General features: G+C 44.4%; 1 protein-coding gene across 1 annotated transcript in view; it reads right to left on the reverse strand.

Moving 5' to 3' along the window:
• tox3 (TOX high mobility group box family member 3) overlaps positions 1-12928 on the reverse strand; it is a 54490-nt gene extending 41562 nt beyond the window's left edge. The window contains exon 1 of the mRNA XM_056279053.1: positions 12800-12928. Within this exon, the coding sequence (XP_056135028.1) occupies positions 12800-12901 (102 nt within the window). The 5' untranslated portion in view covers positions 12902-12928. The remainder of the gene's footprint in view (positions 1-12799) is intronic.
• Between the last annotated feature and the right edge of the window lie 5938 nt (positions 12929-18866).

An 18866-nucleotide genomic window follows, 5' to 3' on the forward strand; every position in this document is an offset into this window, starting at 1 on the left:
GCCAACTGTAAAGTTTGGTGGAGGAGGGATAATGGTATGGGGTTGTTTTTCAGGGGTTGGGCTAGGCCCCTTAGTTGCAGTGAAGGGAAATCTTAATGCTTCAGCATACCAAGACATTTTGGACAATTTTATGCTTCCAAGTTTGTGGGAACCGTTTGCGGAGGGTCCTTTTCTGTTCCAGCATGACTGTGCCCCAGTGCACAAAGCAAGGTCCATTAAGACATGGTTGGGTGAGTTTGGTGTGGAAGAACTTGACTGGCCCACACAGAGTCCTGACCTCAACCCCATCAAACACCTTTGGGATGAACTAGAACTGAGATTGCGAGCCAGGTCTTCTCATCCAACATCAGTATCTGACCTCACAGATGCTCTTCTGGATGAATGGGCAAAAGTTCCCACAGACATGCTCCAAAATCTTGTGGAAAGCCTTCCCAGAAGAGTGGAAGCTGTTACAGCTGCAAAGGGGAGGGACCAACTCCATATTAATGTCTATGGATTTAGAATGGGATGTCATAAAAGCTCCTGTAGGTGTAAAGGCCAGGTGTCCCGATACTTTTGTCCATATAGTGTAGCTAGGCTCATGGATAATATAGCAGCTATTACAGTATCATTAAGAAGTCCTTCTCTATTCAGTAGATGCTGTTTTCTTAAATCACAGTCTAAGATATTTTTAAAAAGAATGATAGAGTTGATAAATGACAAGAACACACAATGTTATAGAAGCACTACTGTTCATGAGACCGAGCAAGTAAGGACTTGGTGAATTGACGTTCAGTAGACTGAGGCCATGTATTCATCAAAGACCTGTAAAAAAGCACTTCCTGTATTTTTGTATTGTTTTCCATGGAAAGGTCATGCTTTGAACATTCTCGACTCAATGCATACCCGAGCTGTGTCAAATTCACCCCCATTTCGCTATATAGTACATTTGAATGTCTGAATTCTGCCAATAAAATGTATTCACTATGGAGTGTCTTCCAAAAATCCCACATTGCAATTGGAAATGTAGTGTCCAACGTATGTACACTACTTAATGCTAAAAAATTCACAATGCAATGCTTTGTCTCCTCTCCGCTTGGATTGTGCACTGATGTCACTGTCACATACTGCATGACGGGATGGGAAGGAACCACAAAAATGATTCAGTGGTGTCCATGATCGCCCTTTATTTCTCCCAGTAGGTTACGCTATTAAGTGTTTAATATGCACAGCTCTGTGCATATGTCACATCTCTGACCTCGATTTAGATGTTGGTGCCATGAGTGCTCCACCTCTTGCCAAAGTTGAAACAATCTCAACTTTTTCTGAAGTGCACTTCTTGTCAATGTCAATTCTAGTTCCACCAGCCAGTAAGAATGAAGTGGGGAGGGGGGGCAGGACTAGAGAACACATTTTAATTGCCTCCCAAATCTCTGGGTTTTTGTGTTTGTGTGTCCCCCCCCCCCACCTTTTCTCCCCAATTGTATTTATGGCCAACTACCCCACTCTTCCGAGCTGTCCCGGTCGCTGCCCCACCCCCTCTGCCGATCTGGGGAGGGCTGCAGACTACCACATGCCTCCTCCGATACATGTGGAGTCGCCAGCTGCTTTTCACCTGACAGTGAGGAGTGTCGCCAGGGGGACGTAGTACGTAGGAGGATCACACTATTCCCCTCAATTCCCCTTCACCCCGAACAGGGGCCCCGACTGACCAGAGGAGGCGCTAGTGCAGCGACCAGGACATATACCCACATTCGGCTTCCCACCCACAGACACGGCCAATTGTATTTGTAGGGATGCCCGACCAAGCCGGAGATAACAAGGTGAGTTGAACCAGTGATCCCAGTGTTGGTAGACAATGGAATAGACCACCACACCACCCAGATGACCCCCCCTCCCTTTTTTTTATCATAGATATGTACGAGTTAACCTTGAATATATCAATGAGTGAGTATGTGAGCTCTTTTCCAGGAGCATGAGATGCTTGCCATCTAAAAAAAAAGCATCGCAAAAAGTGGACCACAGACATGTGGCCTGTGAACTTCATATTCTGGGGCACAGAGTTAAAAAACTGTATCAATATGAGCCACCTTTTAAAAACACTATAAATCTGAAGGAGCAGCCTCTAAATCCTGCGTTAGATCAATACTGCCTCCAGCAGCAAGATGTCAGCCACCTGCAGTCTGCTCACAACTTGACCTTTATTAGTGCATCCTAAAAGCACCACTCAATTACCACAAGAACAAAAAGGTAGGCACTCTCTCTTATTTAATGCACATTTGAGACCAATAAAATCCCACCGGCAATAAAGCAATCTTGATATTCTTCTTGAGCACCCTGTATGCACAGTGTCCATTTCGACTTTGAGGCCGACACGAGTAAGTGACATTTCTGCAGCAAAGCGTTAGGGAAACAGCCATGTGTTTGCTCTCGCAGCTATCTGGTGGCTGGCTACTACATTCAATAAGAAAAAACTCTGCCTCTGTGTTTCTTTTAATCCAGGATTTTTGTACTGAGCCCATATGTCTCACTTTGTTTGTCAGCCTAATCATTAATGTTGTTACGCTGCTGTGTTTCTTTTGCTATCGGGGCCCTCGGAACTGGAAAGATGAAACTAAACCAATGCCTTCGCCCTTAAGCAGCCAGAGAGAACAAATGAGAAACAAAACGTAAGAGTCAAACTGCTCTCTCTCTCTCTTTCTCTGTACGACAAAGATTTAAAGTTGGAGGGTAAGGTTATTCCTGTTCTTCTGCATTATTTCCTACCAAAAATGAGCTGGAGTCAGACCTGAAAGTTATTTCAGTCTCTTACTGAGCGCTGGATATAAAGAAGTTTTCTGACAAAGATCTTCATGGGAGAAGCATGGAGGTAAAACACACTCTTCTGAGAAAATCCGTTTCACTCCCGTCTGGGGTCGAACGGAGGAAGGAGAAAGACTTCCATCAGCACACCACATTGAGACCTTACCACCAATCAAACTAAACATAAATTATGAAAAAGGACGTTACCAAGAGGAGAAAAAAAGAAAAGAAAAAGAAACTAAGTATGCATGTAATAGAATACGGTTATCCTCTAATGCATGTCTACTTAAGATTCAATAGCATTGGCAGGGCTTGATGATGGCCCCTTTCCAAATCTGGGAGACCATTAAAATTTATTTAATGGGTGAAGTGGCTTTGTATGTTGTGCTGTTAGTGCTATGATGAAGATTTGAGTAAGATAGATGTTATCGTTGCCCCATCGTCTCGGATGGACATAATATTTGGGCACGAGGCATTGGCAATAAAGGTGTATGATTTGTGAGCCACTCAATAGAGAACATGGAGCTCAACTTTTTTTTTTTTGCAGCCCTGCCACCAAGTTATGGGGTTATATGGAATGTTAGTAACTCATGCAAAACTTTAGAGGAGCAGCGACCGGGACAGCTTGGAAGAGTGGGGTAGTTGGCCAAGTACAATTGGGGAGGGAGGGGGGAAAAATTAGAAACAATATTCCCCACCCCCCTTTTCTTCCCCAATTGTATCTGGCCAATTACCCCACTCTTCCGAGCCGTCCGAGTCACTGCTCCACCCCCTCTGCCGATCCGGGGAGGGCTGCAGACTACCACATGCCTCCTCCGATACATGTGGAGGCACCAGCCGCTTCTTTTCGCCTGACAGTGAGGAGTTTCACCCGCTCCCCCCCAAACAGGTGCCCAGACCGACCACAGGAGGCGCTAGCGCAGCGATCAGGACACATACCCACATCCGGCTTCCCACCCACAGACACGGCCAATGGTGTCTGTAGGGACGCCTGACCAAGCCGAAGGTAACATGAGGATTCAAACCAGCGAACCCCATGTTGGTAGGCAACAGAATAGACCGCCATACCACCCGAACGCCCAGAAACGAGATTTAAAAAAAGGTTACAATAACAGTTTGGGAGCGCTGAAATGACCGCCATCGCTTCATTTGTCTCAAAGACATGAGGGTCAACGTACTGCCTGCATGTGTCCAAAAACATGACAGGTACTCTTCAGCGATGATTTACTTTATTCTTCTTTAAATTATTTGTCTCGGTTGTTGTGCTCCCTTGTTGGTAGATGACAAACGTTGCAGGGGAAACACTATTTGTATTGCTGTCATTGTGTAGCAGAGTAAATGGGTCATTTTCCAATGAGTGACTACTACAACATTGATTATTGGCTGTAGAGGACGTTCCCGGTGTTAAAATGTGACTCCTTTCTTGGCTTATATTTCACAAAGTCGTGTGTGTGTGTGTGTGTGTGTGTGTGTGTGTGTGTGTGTGTGTGTGTGTGTGTGTATAGCCAATCGATGTTCCAAGTTACGGTTCCTTGAATCCCATAGCATTACTATTTGAACAGTCAAAGTGAAGTTTTATGCACCCCCATTATTTGAGCTTCAAGTTAAACAGGTCTGAGGGATATTTGCACACGTGCTGCCATTGTCAGTCCCCTTAACTCTGACCTGGCGGTACACTTCATTAAGGGATCACGTAATGCAACTGCTGAAGAAAAAAAAATGATGGCTTGATCACCTCAGTAAGACTAATTTGCACGGGCTTAGTGAATTATCACTCATCGAAGAAACCGAACCTCTTGTACGCAGTCATTTCGACTACTCAGGAGCTGAAAGGCTAAGTTAAAAAAAAAGGGAAAATAGCAGGAACAGCTCAGGGAAATATCTCTTGACAGAGAGATAACGACAATCCACAACAAGTGGATTCGACTGGTCTTGCCCAGAAAATATGGCTCAGAAGTGTGGGAGAGGGAGAGGATACATATGCAAAAAGGCTCGTGCTCCTCAAAAGAGCCGAGGGCTTAAGTCAAGCAACTCAAGTTGAAAGGAAAACAGCTGAATGTTTTGATACAGTCTCTGAACCCATTAAGAGAATTGGACATTAGATCTATGAAACACGGACCGGCTGGCCCACTAGAAAGCGCTTTAAAAAAAAAGTGTTTTAACGGCAAGGCTAACCACTATAGGGACACAACACTTATTGAATCAGCCAACCAGAAATGATTGACTAGCGCTTTTGAAAACTGCTTAATTCACAGTAAAAGCAGTTTCTGGGGCAAGAGGGAGCTTTCCCCTTTTCCCTTTAAAAAGTCGGCGAGGTTGATGCCATCAAAGATGTAGTGAGCCAAAACGAGATTAAAAAGGTTTTATCATGGCGCAAAATGTATCTCGCAGGAACTTTGGTCTTATTCATTGGGGCGCCCTGTTAGAAAAACGCTGATAGCAGTCCATCACACAGCCTTAGAAGAGGGATCATTCCAGCTTTAACCTTACAGGGAAAACTTAATAGAATTTGAATTAAAAGAAAACTAATTTGCACTGACATACAACCTAGCAAAGCTGCAGAAACTGATAGGGATATGTTTTTGGCTGTCTTGTCAGGTCATAATTCAGTCTTTTAAAAGGTCCTGAAACATTCAGCCCTCTATGCCCACACCCTTTTTTCATTGAAATCATGATGGACTAGATACGTTTTTCTGAATCTGTATGGGAAGTGTAACAGTCAAAGCCTCCACTATTGCAACAGATGACTTGTATTTCACTTTAATATATCATTTACAGATGCTGGTATATGTTCATTGTCATTACTGACTATAGGGGTTGGTTTTTGCCTTTAAGTTCCTGTGGACATAATTACCAGCAACTTCTCCATTTGACAAGCTCTGTGTTTTGTTAGGCAACCGACTAACTGCTGCAAAACCGGGTGATGAAGGCTTTGTCTGATCACCATCCAAATAAATATTAGATGGGAACAAGTTTTTCAAGTTTTCATTAGCCCCGTAATGATGTGAGAACGGTCAGTCTACAGCTGAGAAATAACTACTGAATACGAAATACGAGACTTCAGAACAGAACACAAGAACCAACAAGGCAGGGGGGCAATGTTCAGCTAATATTGGGTATGCCTGATCCAAAATCTCCCCCATGAGTTTGAAGACGAGCATCTAGAGAATGTACCGTCACTTAAGACTTCAAGAGGAAAACTGCTGCTCTGATGTGACATGTTTCAAGGGCAGAAATAAAACCATCATTTGCTCGGACAACAATAGAAAAACAAGATAGGGGGCATCCGGGTGGCGTGACGGTCTGTTTCGTTGCCTACCAACATGGGGATCGCTGGTTTGAATCCCCATGTTACCTTCGGCTTGGTCAGGCATCCTTACAGACAATTGGCTGTATCTGCAGATGGGAAGCCGGATATGGGTATGTGTCCTGGTCGCTGCAGTGTCGCCTCCTCTGGCCGGTCGGGGCGCCTGCTCAGGGGGGAGGGGGAACCTGGGGGAATAGCATGATCCTCCAACGAGCTACATCCCCCTGGCGAAACTCCTCACTGTCAGGTGAAAAGAAGCGGCTGGCAACTCCACATGTATCGGAGGAGCCATGTGGTAGTCTGCAGCCCTCCCGGGACTGGCAGAGGGGGTGGAGCAGTGACCGCGATGACTTGGAAGAGTGGGGTAATTGGCCAAGTACAATTGAGGAGAAAAAAAGGGGGGGTCTCAAAAGAAAGTAAGAAAGAAAGAAAGACCAACTAAACAGATGAAATACTATTTCAATTATTTTCATTTTTTATCTAGATGCTATTGCAACTGATTCGGTCCTCAGAAAGTCACACAAACCAGTGTGGTTTAATGGACGGTGGAGTGATGCTGTGTAGCAATAAATGATAACAACACAACATCAAGTACAACGCAGCAGAATCCACCAACTTCTGTGTATTTACAATCTATAATAATCACTAGAAGAGATGTTGGAACAGCTATGGAGGTTAAAATGTGTTCAGAAGAAGCGAGGCTCTTCATAGCTCGCATGTATTTCCCCCGGGGCCCCCAACGTTAAAAATGAATGCGTGCATGCACTATGCAAGACCCTTTGTTATTTTAGCAGGGGTTTTATACTGCATATTCACAGGGCCCCTAATTTGTCTCTGACCGTGCGATTGCAACTCAATACATTAGACAACACAATGTCCTGGTTAGTTCTTTGTTTGCCACCCAGTCGAGAGGGACACGTGACCCTGTTCTGAGTCGACAGGCCACCGGTTGAGAAGCGGCGTTTTTGGATTGGCTCTCCCTATGTGAACTATGCTGACTAACGTCGGAGGATATGTAACAAAAGTGGATTTGTAAGCAGCGGTAGCGGGATTAGAGAAGATTTTTGGTGTGTGCTGACTGGATAAATGCTCTGTTTGTCCAAGATTTCCATATCCACAGCCTTTGTCCAATCCACCCCATAAACAAAACAGGCAAGCTGACCTTACAGTACATACAAGTTCAGCACGCTGGCAATTTATGTTCATAAACCGTCAAGTTTAAACAAACTGAAACCGACCGAGAGGGACCTTTTCCCTAGTATGTGCAGAGGCACGCATGTGTCATGTCAACACGTCAGTGTGATTAATGGAACGAAGAGCGTGACAGTTGCGATAATCCGGTGTCAGAGGACTCAGAAACCATCAGGCTCACGGTTCAACACCAGGCTATCGCAGCCCTACTTTGAGTCCCATCTACGGGAACAATCATTGTTGACCCTTTAAAAGGCCAGTTTCCATAAACATTTGCATAGTTTCCACCAATATGTCTCCATTACTAAATCATCCTTGTGTCATAATCATTCCAAGACTTATGCAGGCCCATAGCAACGACTATAAACCTTGTTCAGAGGAAGTCCATGCAGGAAATGTAAAAGCAGTATGCAGGAAGTCGATGGATGTGGATAAACACACACACGCGCGCGCGTGCGGACGCACACACTTGCTAACACAGGCACGCACACACAAACACACTCATATTTGATCAAATGGGCATGTCTGCTCTGAAAAAATATTGTTTCTTTTTACCATCGACTGGATTTATAGATCATGGCAGAATTAGACAAAACAGTCATTCTTAAGGGCACAAAAAACCTCCGAGTACTTCTTCCAAGCAGGCAGGCTAAAAATAACAGTCCATAATCTCTGAGGGAAAATTAGCCGTTTAATAAATCTGTTAATCTGGGTCCATGACAAGGCACAATTAAACGACTCTGTGAAACACACCAGCTATTCACTTCCTGGATATCCAAAACGTTTAAGAGCCACCTCGGGGTCATGTCCATCTACTTTCAATCTGACAATGCAGACAAGACTCTGAGGTTACTCCCCCCCCCCCCCATTTAAAATGCTGTTTGGATATGTTTAGAATGTGTGTGATGAAATGGCACCAGCTGTGTACACTGGAGAGATGCACACGGCCCCCTGGCTGGGAAAAGTCTTAACCCCTTCCCTGCCGTCGAGCAGAAGGGGAAGGCAAACACAAAGGAAGCCCGGGCCACCACAGCCAACGGACAATGAGAAGCTATAGCTCCGTGGTTTCAACGCTGAGAAGGCACAGCGATTCTTCCTGACCTCAATTCCTCTCCATTTTTTTTCTGTTTTTGTACACATATATACATGGGCAAGAGGTCCCAAGTCATCCACAGTCAAGGCTCTCCTTTTCACCTACAGCACATTTTATGAGCTCGATAACGTCCTCTGATAATTGTGAGCTGCGGCGCTACATCATCACACCGAGTGTTAAGAGTGCAGGCAACTTTCCTAATCATTGCTTTTTACGGCACGCTCGGTCGTTCACAGCCGAGTGGATGCAAAATGCTAAGTAGATGTTAAATACTCGGGGGTACTTTATCTCTGCTCCGTCTAACAGGGGAAAAAGGTCTTCCCTGTATGGCATTAGGGGATTTGTCATCCGGACCGTTTTCAGGATAGACTCCTCATCGTCAGCCACTTCCCCACTCAAACTCAAACCCGCTATCATTGGCACTGGGCAGGCAGATGGGTCTGCAGTACAATAACAGGTCACATGACACTGCTGATTGTGTTCATTTACCTCGTTTCCATGTGACAGGACACTATCACTGTCCCATGTGCACTAGCGCTGAAATGATTAATCGATTAGCCAGCTGACAGAACGTTAATTGATTACAATGTTGATCATCAATTAATCGTTTACCAAGTAAAAATGCCAAACATCAAACACCACAAATCGAAAAAAATCTGCTTGCCTTTCACCGATTCATGTCATTATAAACCGAATACCTACGTTTTGTTTTTGGCTGCTGGTCAGACTAAGTAAACAGTTGTAAGACACCATTTTGTGCCCTGGGACCTTGTAACGAGCATCTGCCATTATGTTTGACATTTCATAGACTCAGCGATTAATAGAAACAATAACCGACAGATTAATGGACGATGAGAACAATCATCAGTTGCAGCCCAAGTGTACAGCAGTATCTGATGTGTTGCGATGTATTTTCTATTGAAAATATGTGCACACTGGTGACACCGAGGCAATTTCCTGTACATTTTATGTCTTTTGTGAATGAAGTTATTCTGAGCGGGCTCTTATTGAGAGCCCCCCCCCCCCGTATTACTATGACGTGTTGGCAGAGCTGGAATTAGTTTTGCAAATAAAGATCTGGTGTCACCATCGGGCATGTGAGGATTTGATTCTTAACATCTGTTGGTCATTTCAGCCCCTCTTACCCTGAAGCTAATGAAAGGCCACATTAAATGAGTACTGTACTTAAGACATTATTAAACTTCACAAAAAAATAGAACACCTGGCCATAAATATGCCAATAACAGAGGGACCGTTTCATGAAACCATTTAACTAAGTCACATCTGACTTTAAGAAGTACCCCAGAACAGTCAGAAAAGCCAAGCAAGCTCCTTGCCTTTGGTTAGCGCTGGGCACAATTGCAGAGTTTTCCCAGAAAAAAGCCACACAAATCTAACTGTCCCACACATCACTGGGCTTCAGTGTTTTAACAACCAAAATGGGAACTACAACACACACACACACACACACACACACACATACACACACACACATACATACATACATATATATATATATATATATATTCATTATATATGCGGGCATGTATTCGTTTGAACTTTTCCAAAGCGAGGCAGCTCTTGTAAATTTTACTGACTACAACCACATGTGCTCTCAACATAAGCCAAAAAAACAGTAAAACTAAAAGCCATTACCCCCAGATATACTGAATGCAATGTACGACCGCTCCGTTTTTCAACTACCCACCAATCAGTTAGGAAAAAGGGGGCCTCGCCGGGTATGCCTCGACTTATGTTGAAAAGTAAATCAAGGCATTTTGGCAGACACACGCTGAGCAGTGACAGCCCTGTCACGCACCTGAACACGGCTAACTCCATTAAGCATTAAAACAAAACAGAGAAATAGCGACCCGGGAGCAATGAAGACAGCTTTACAAAACCCCACGATGATAGTTTTCATATATAGGAGCTGTGGTCCGTTTTCCTCTCTAAATATGTTTTCCCCCACCAATATTCAGACGTGTGAGGCATGTCTCTGCCTTCATGTCGGTGCCAAAAGCAGGCAGCTTCGTTAGTCATCACAGCAGCACCTAATTAAGTTTGTGCCACTCATTTGGATTTTTTTTTTTTTTTTCTTTCTGTAAATTTAAAAGAATCTCTGATGTTTCAAAAGTGCCTCTGGGTCCTTTCTGCCTCTGTTGTCATTAAAATTAAAGATTTCCTGCGCCAGCGTTTTGAGAGAGCGTTGCCTTTTTGGAATATCAAAACTGTAAATCTGGTGGCTGTCAGAGGCACTTTGGAAGTTTTGCTATTTGCAAAGTTGCAGCGACGGCTTATAAATAGATTACAGAGGCGATGTATGGGTTCTGCGTGAGTTGGGGCGCTTGTAAGTAACACACACAGTTTGGCTGATTAACTGCTCTGTGTCTTGTTATCTCTCATTGGGTTGATTCAAATAAACTGCAGGCTTATTTGAAAGTTGCATGCAAAGGAGCCCATTTGTTCACTGAGCAAAGAGATTGTAATTAGCATGTGATGCATGCTTTGCTTTGCATGCTCTCTCTCCCTCTCTTACTCTCCTTCTCCGAGACATACCGGGAGAGAAATCGGATAAGAACCCCCCCCTTTTTTTTCCTCTTTCTTTCTAACTGCAACTGCATTTTGGCCAATTACTGTTACAGATGGAGCATTTCCCATGACCTGGGGGAATTTATCAGCAGACATAAAACACACACACACACACACACACACACACACACACACACACACACACACACACACACACACACACACACACACACACACACACACACACACACACACACACACACACACACACACACACACACACTTCGACTCTTACACCAAATCAAAGCAATGTAGTTAAGATTTCTCTGGGCTGATGAAGACATGATGAAATTGGGCACACATGACAGCTAGGTGGCCACATGACAAAGAGCTGATGAAACAGTGAGACAAGCAGGGTAACTGTTTTGGGGGCCATCAAATAGCAAGGGCAAACAGAGCTGCACTACAGGGATAAATCATTTGGTGCAATTGTGGGGATGGTGCGGACGAAGCGTGAGGAGCAACAAAAAAAATTGTAAAGAGGTGACGAAAACAGCATGTAGGACTCATGTACATTTCTGTGTCCCGCTTTTGGACCATCACTGCAAACATGCATCAGGGTCCCAACAGCACAAGCATTACAACATTGCAATATCATGAGGCGACTCCTATGCTTTATGTCATTCCCATCTTTATATGCAACCACTATCCTAATAATTGGCTTTATGTCATCAGCACTGGGGACAACTCACACTTCTGACTGCCTGTATTGAGATGTGGGCAGAGAAAGTAAAAAAGGCTGTTCTCCATCTAGGAAGGAAATGTATGACTTTTGGTGTCAGTAAATAAAACAAGGGTACATGTTGTACATTTCAGATCTACTAAGTGTGACAATCTGAGGGTTTAGCGTTAAGTGCTGCCAAGTTAAAAGATATGTGCATAAGATTAACAGTCCTGACAGTGAGTGCATTCATTCTGTATTGATAAACAAAGCAGTGTGCTGGTGAGGACTGCAGGGGCTTTAGCTGACTTGAGAAGTTGGACATGTCGAAATCGTTGGGCTGATTTCATTTTTAAGCCCAGACATCAAAAATCAGACATGCAAAATGATCGTCGCAGCAAACGTGTTCGCAGTTTTGCTAAGCTCACACACTGAGGCCATCCTTTGAATGACTTGGACCGGAGTTGTCATGCGTCTCAATAAGACGATAACACATGTATAAAAAAAAAAAAAGTCCATGTGGCGAAGGGCAGATGGACTGTTTCCATAAGGAGGTAATAATAGTCGTAACCGCATGCTTGTAAAGGGTCATGGAGGAGGAGGGTCACGGGCGTTGCAGAGCAGCGGAGTTGTCACTTGATACGTCTTGCTTTTCTCACGTCGTAACGCTCGTAGGGTGCTATTGCGCCGATCCACCACTGGCGATCAGGGACGTGACATTGCATAGGCAACAGCGCCCATCGCCGTGGCTCCACATCACTGTGGTGGGAGTTTAGCGGTGCACTGTGTAGGATGAGAGCAGCGCCAAACTACCACGGTGCCATCACGCTACTTACTCAACCTTTCCATTTCCATAACGAACCGCAGCAAAGTTGGTAGTCGAATAAAGACAGTGGATGGGGGGGGTCGGGCGGGGCGGGGGGGGGTCGACAAACTAAACATGAAGCAGGGTCAAAGTCGTCCGAGAGTAAACAGAAAAGGCGAAGCATGCCGCGGTGAAAGTGACCAAGTGTTGTTTTTGTTTTTGTTGTTTCTTTCCTCGCAGGATTTGGGCCAGTTCTGCACTAGATAGCACTTCTCTCTGCTGCTGCACCTGGATTCAAAACAATGCACCGCCGACGCCCCCCCCCAACCCGAGACAAAACTAAACCAAACAGCACCAAACAATTCCCCTCACCTTATTGAAGTTGTAGTAGCCCAAACAGTGGGCAAAATCCAGGTTAGGTGGATCTCCCGGAATAGAATTCCCACCGGCTGTCGGGTAAAATCTTACATCCATGATGTCTGGAGGGAACCGAGCGGTTGTAGCTTTACTCTGCACACAACTCAAATTTTATTTCTACCTTTATTACAATCCAAGCGCTGAGGGGAGAGAGAGAGCGAGAGAGAGCGCGCGCGCGAGAGAGAGAGAGAGAGAGAGGCGGTGAAACTGGACGGAGCTTGGTCAGGATAGAATACGGAGACACTGGGGGAAGTAACTGGGGTTTTCGGGGTGAAGCGGGGAGCCTTGAGAAGAGTTTTTTTTGTGTGTGGATATTCCTCCTCTACACCCTGGCGAGGCGCCTCGTTTCTCGGGGAGTCCACATGGAGGCTGGCCGGCGTCCGTCTCTGTCTGCGCCGAGCCGCGCTCTGTGCACGCACGTGCACTTCAGAAAAAAAGAAGAAAAAAAAGCAGCTGCTGCATACAAAGAAGCCACGCGACCGGCGGCTCCGGGCGGGTCCACCTCCTTCTCCCCTGTCTCCAAGACTGGGCAAGCCAAGTGGGGAAACTGGGACGAATTGGTTTGGTGATGGTTGCTCAAGAAGTCCGCAGGGCAACCCGGCACTGTCCCTTATCCGCCCGTAGCTTCCCTCTGAAGTTTCTCTCCCCCCAACTTAGAAAAGTAGTTGGTGAGATTTGTCTTTTAATTAAACGTCCAAAGAAAGGGGTTTACCTGGCGGCTCACACATGCACACACACCTACCGCGGAAGTCTGGTATTTTGGAGAGAGAGAAAAAAAATTAAACAAACGTCAAAACTAACGCTCTCCGAGATGATGCCCAGTTATTGGTTGTGATGCATTACGCTGAAACTCTCGTAGAGCCGTCGGCTCCGCCAGTGGTGAAAATGAACAAGGCGAAATGTGTGAGGAGGCGGGCCACGCCCCAAACACAGCAAAGCCACGCCCCATTTCTCACATCCAGGCTTATATCGTCTTATTAAGAAGATGCTCCTTTCATTTAACTGTATAGTATAGTATCACTAATTATTTTTTTTCTTCTTTATTTACAATTGTTCCAATAAGGTTGGTGGGGGGGGGGTCAAGATTAGGGTTAGGGGTTGCTAAATTGTAAATGTGCACTGTGGTAGGGCAATTCAGCAAGGTGCGTATGACAAGTCGTCAGAACGACTGCGTCTGTCCCTCATATTTGGTTGAGAAGCGCTTTGTGACTCCTGTCTGGATGGCGCTGGGGGTGCTGCATGTAAAGTTTAGAACACAGTGACGTCAGACGCCAGTGTTTACAACGTCACCCGATTGTTTACACAGGTAAACTGCTGCTGTGAATGGTCGCGCCCCCCCCCCCCGAACAAACACGGCGTGAGTGGATGACGTCATATGAGATGATGCGTCATTTCTGTTAATCTTCTTAGAAGATATAACACATCACACATCTTATAGAAGGTGTGTTAGTATGTCTAGCAGGTGACAGATCCACCCAGGTCTGGGATGGCATTCTGAGTGTAGGAAATAACGCTTTAGATTTTAAATGGGGTAGGGGGTCAAGTATGACTATGTCCACAGAACTGTCCTTAACATGTGCAAAAGATAAGAATGGTTTACTATTTGCTGGTGGAAACATAGCTGCGAGGTTTCTGTTAGAAAAGAATAAAGGAGAGTGAAAGGATGTACGTGGTAAACAATACCAGACAAGTGTTCCCAACCAAAGAGGTTTGTTTTTCCCCTTGTTGAAATTGGAAAGTTTACTTTCCAGAAAAGGAAAGATGTTGTTTACTGGACTGGAATCGAGTATGGCCACCTGTCAGCTTTGTTTTCCAAATGACTTCACTCAGATATCTGCTGCTGCATGGGAACAAAATGAAAGATTAATATTGATCCGAACAAAGTTAATCCTGAAATGTTACTTTCCATCTTGTCACGCAGTCATCCAGATAGACCTGCTATGGATAATCAAGGAAAAACTAATTGTGCGCTCTACAATCCTCACATGTTAATCACAGTGAGACAACCATCAAAATGAAACAGGGGTAATCGTGTTGGGGTTTTTTCCAGACACAGCAGTGTTTGCGTTTTACTTTTCTCGAAAAGATCTTATTTGCACGTCAGTCAAATCAGTGTGATACCACTTACAATCAAGAAGACCATAGGTTTCAATCATAAACTTTCCCACCACCAGACATTGACTAAATTATTTGTCAAACGAAGAGGTTGGTGAATGGGCTTACTATCTGCAGCACCGGGGCTCATAAGATAAGCACACAAAGAGGTTTTGTTTCTTTAACCTTCACATTTATACCTCCCTGCAGCAGCAGCTCAGGTCAGATATTACAGGAGAAGCAGCGCTATTCCTCATAGGAAAACACAGATGATTGCCATTACCTCTAATTATCAGTAAATTTCCAACCGTCTTTCATTATTCGGCCAATGGAGAATTGAATGGATGTCTCCTTGGAAATTGTCTTGAGTGATCTATTTTGGTTTCCCACACTGACAAATTCCCTCCAATTCATGTTTCTGTTGTTTCCAACTCATGTACAGCTCCACGGAGAATATACACTCCAAAGGATGGAAACATAAATAGACTGTGGTTGTACATTTGTTGGTACACAGTACGTACATCTATTTTCCAGGTCACGAACGCTATCACCGCCACAAAGGAAAGCTTATTTGGGTGTAAAACTTCACATGAAATTGAAGCAGTTCAGTGTCTCCTACTGTCATCTGCAGGGCAGCTCCAGGCTCTAAATCGGTATGAAATTACAGAGGAACGTCTTGCTTTTTTTTGCTTTCATAATTGTGAAAGAGAGTTACAAATATCCAAATATACTGAAGACCAGAGCGCACCGCAAAGGGTGTATTTTGAAATTGCTTTTCTAATTTTACGGGGTTAGTCCCATTTAAATGGGATGCCAACCAGTGATTGCCTGAGTCCCAATATACCATTACAGCAGATGAAAATGAAGTTTAACTGTCCTTCATCGTAGCTCAGTAGGTTCTTGCTCAGTATGCATTGAAACACTGCCAGGGTTATGCACTCAGTTCCTATCAGGGACATGCACGATACCAGCTTTGACCAAATAGTTATGGCATAACTGCTGGTAGCTTACCATGTAGCAAGCACGGTAACCCCAGGCTATGCATGCAATATGTCTTTAAAACTCCTTACTGAGATGTTTATTCACTCTGTTTTGTTTTTTTGACAAGGATTTATAGGTACAATCTGTACTGTGTTAGGCATTCCTGACACACAAACGCACAAAGCCCTCCTCTTCCTGCCCCCAATCACCACCACCACTTCGCCAGAGCACCATCCTCATCAACAACAGTTTTAGGAAATTATGATGGGTGCCAATGACTTGTGCTAACGCTTAAACTATCAGAGAAGCCATGGACAGACAGACGGAAAGACAGACAGACAGACAGACAGACAGACAGACAGACAGACAGATAGATAGATAGATAGATAGATAGATAGATAGATAGATAGATAGATAGATAGATAGATAGATAGATAGATAGATAGATAGATAGATAGATAGATAGATAGATAGATAGACACCCCAGTACTGCTGCTTTTCTATACTGTTAAGAAAGCCAGATGTCAGAGGTTTTGTGCCAGGCAAAACATGAGAACGCAATAAACAGAAAGCCAGCAGTATTACGATCCGTAAGATAAGAAATGAGAATGATTGATTTCGAGTATTTCATGCAGCGATACTTCAACATTAATTCACTTTCAGCGTTGTACTTTTCTGTCCTCACTTTGCATTATTTCAACGATACAGTCAGACGTCATCTGATGCCTTGTATTTCAACAAGTCTGGGGTTACTTCTCGGAGGATATCTTGTGCGAGCCACACTGGTCTGGTGAGTACATCTTAACACAAAATCACTTAGTATTTTCCACCTTCAAAGAAGATTGAATCAGTTCATCTGGATACGACATTTATTGACAGATATGTTTCGTCACTCAACTAAGTGACATCTTCAGTCTAAACTGACTGCAGGTATCCCCACCCTTATAAACAATACAGTACAATACAGTACACACAGCCATCGAAACTCTAGTAAATGGGCACACCCATATTAGATCATGAAACCGGTCATTGGTTTTGGTCGTTATACATCTGTTCGCCATTTTACAATGCTGTGACTGCAACAATCCCTTATCCTCTGTGAATAGTACAAACGGCCTTTGAAACTCTAGTTAAAGGTCACACCCATATTTGCATATGAAACTGGTCATTGGTTTCGGTCGTTGGGGAACTGTATTGTACTGTATCGTTTATAAGGGTGGGGATACCCGCAGTCAGTTTAGACTGAAGAAGTCACTTAGTTGAGTGATGAAACGTATCTGTCAGTAAACGTTTTATCCAGATGAACTGATTCCACCTTCTTTGATTTTCCTACTTGGGTTACTGAGCATGCATGAAGCTACATTTTACATCTGTTTTGGAGTGAAGATAATCATCATGATTTAGCTTACTAACTAAACACTGCGCCACCTGATTTTGACTGACACACCTTTTACTGCGCCCGTGGGCTATTTCGGCGCAACGGCAAGCCCAGAAATTAGCCTACACGCCCAGGCGAGAGAAAAACCACCTTTCACCCAATGAAGTTGTCACTACGTCTGCATCAACGCCGTCCTGAAACTAGAGCCCATCATATCATAGATGTGACATACAACTCTTGTGTGACTTTGCTGTGAGCAGTTAAAAAAAAAAAGAGAAAGTGTCAGAGAAAGGGGGCAAAAGCAAGGTAGATAATGGGAGGTTCTGCAAACAGGGGGTGGGGCTACAAAAGTCCACTGTTGTAATGCATGCTGAGAGGCTTTTGTGAGAATTATTTGTTATTGTTGTTTATTTATGCCATGTTTACTAGTGTTAGAAAAATTGCATGCAATGTTGTATTTGACACAATGTGTTGATGCTATTGTAACCAAGGTTTTTGGGTTTGCCTAACTACATAATTTGATAGGAAAACAATAATCAGAATCAAAATCAAAATACTTTATTCACCCCCGAGGGGAAATTGGGCTAATAAACAGTACGCTAGACTCTAGAGCATGGCCAACAGCAATCACTGCCTCATTTTATTCTTCCAACTTCTACAACAATAAAAGGGAAAAATCCCCCAAAACATTCTCTTCCCTACGGCAACTCAGTTAGGACACCATACCTTGCATATAAAAGCACATAGTGAAACACAGAACAGTCTGTTACACACGTCCCTTCCCTCACTAGAGGCATTCCCGTTTCACCGTAAACCGAACAAATAAGCTCTCACAAAAAAATAAATAAATATATAAAACACACAGCGAGGTAACTCCTACGCCAACCCCGTCCACAACAACAAACACCTGCAGTAGTCTAACAATAGTAATAATACACCTGTGCTACACACACAAAACAAACTGAAAACATGTTGCTCAAGTACAAAAAAAACACATTAAAGTTTGCTAGACCACAGAAAACTCAAAACATGAAAAAATCCTGAAGGTGCGGGGGGGGGGGGCACCACTCATCCCCTGCAAGGCTACATGGGTTCAAGGTCCAATGAATCCCCACCCGGTCCACTGTCCAACCCTCCAGCCTGAGGCTAGATCCCCAACTTGAGGAAACCAGGGGACCAGTGAAGCCTCTAAGGCAGGAGTATGTGAGAAGGGAGGAGTGGCAGGAACAGTCTGTTCCAGCAACAGCAGAGTGTAGGGCTTCAATCTGTCATGATGAACCACCTGGGCCCGTTCCAATGAGTCCAGGGGCTTGACGATGCAGTTCATCAGGGCAGCTTCGCCACCAGAAGCCAGCACCTGCATGATCCAATAGGGGCCCCTCCAATGTGGTGGCAACTTCGTATGGCTCTTGGTGGGGTTATTCAGCCAAACCAGTGCACCCACTCCGTTGGCACGGTGGCAACTACCCTTGTCATGATACAGTTTCTGTCTCTCGCAAGCCTCTGCCGAGTTAAGCCTGGCTACACTGAAGGCCGACTCCAGCCGCTCTGCTATGTTAAAGGCATACT

The sequence above is a fragment of the Lampris incognitus genome, chromosome 4, assembly GCF_029633865.1.
Source record: "Lampris incognitus isolate fLamInc1 chromosome 4, fLamInc1.hap2, whole genome shotgun sequence".
In the NCBI taxonomy this organism is placed as follows: Eukaryota; Metazoa; Chordata; class Actinopteri; order Lampriformes; family Lampridae; genus Lampris; species Lampris incognitus.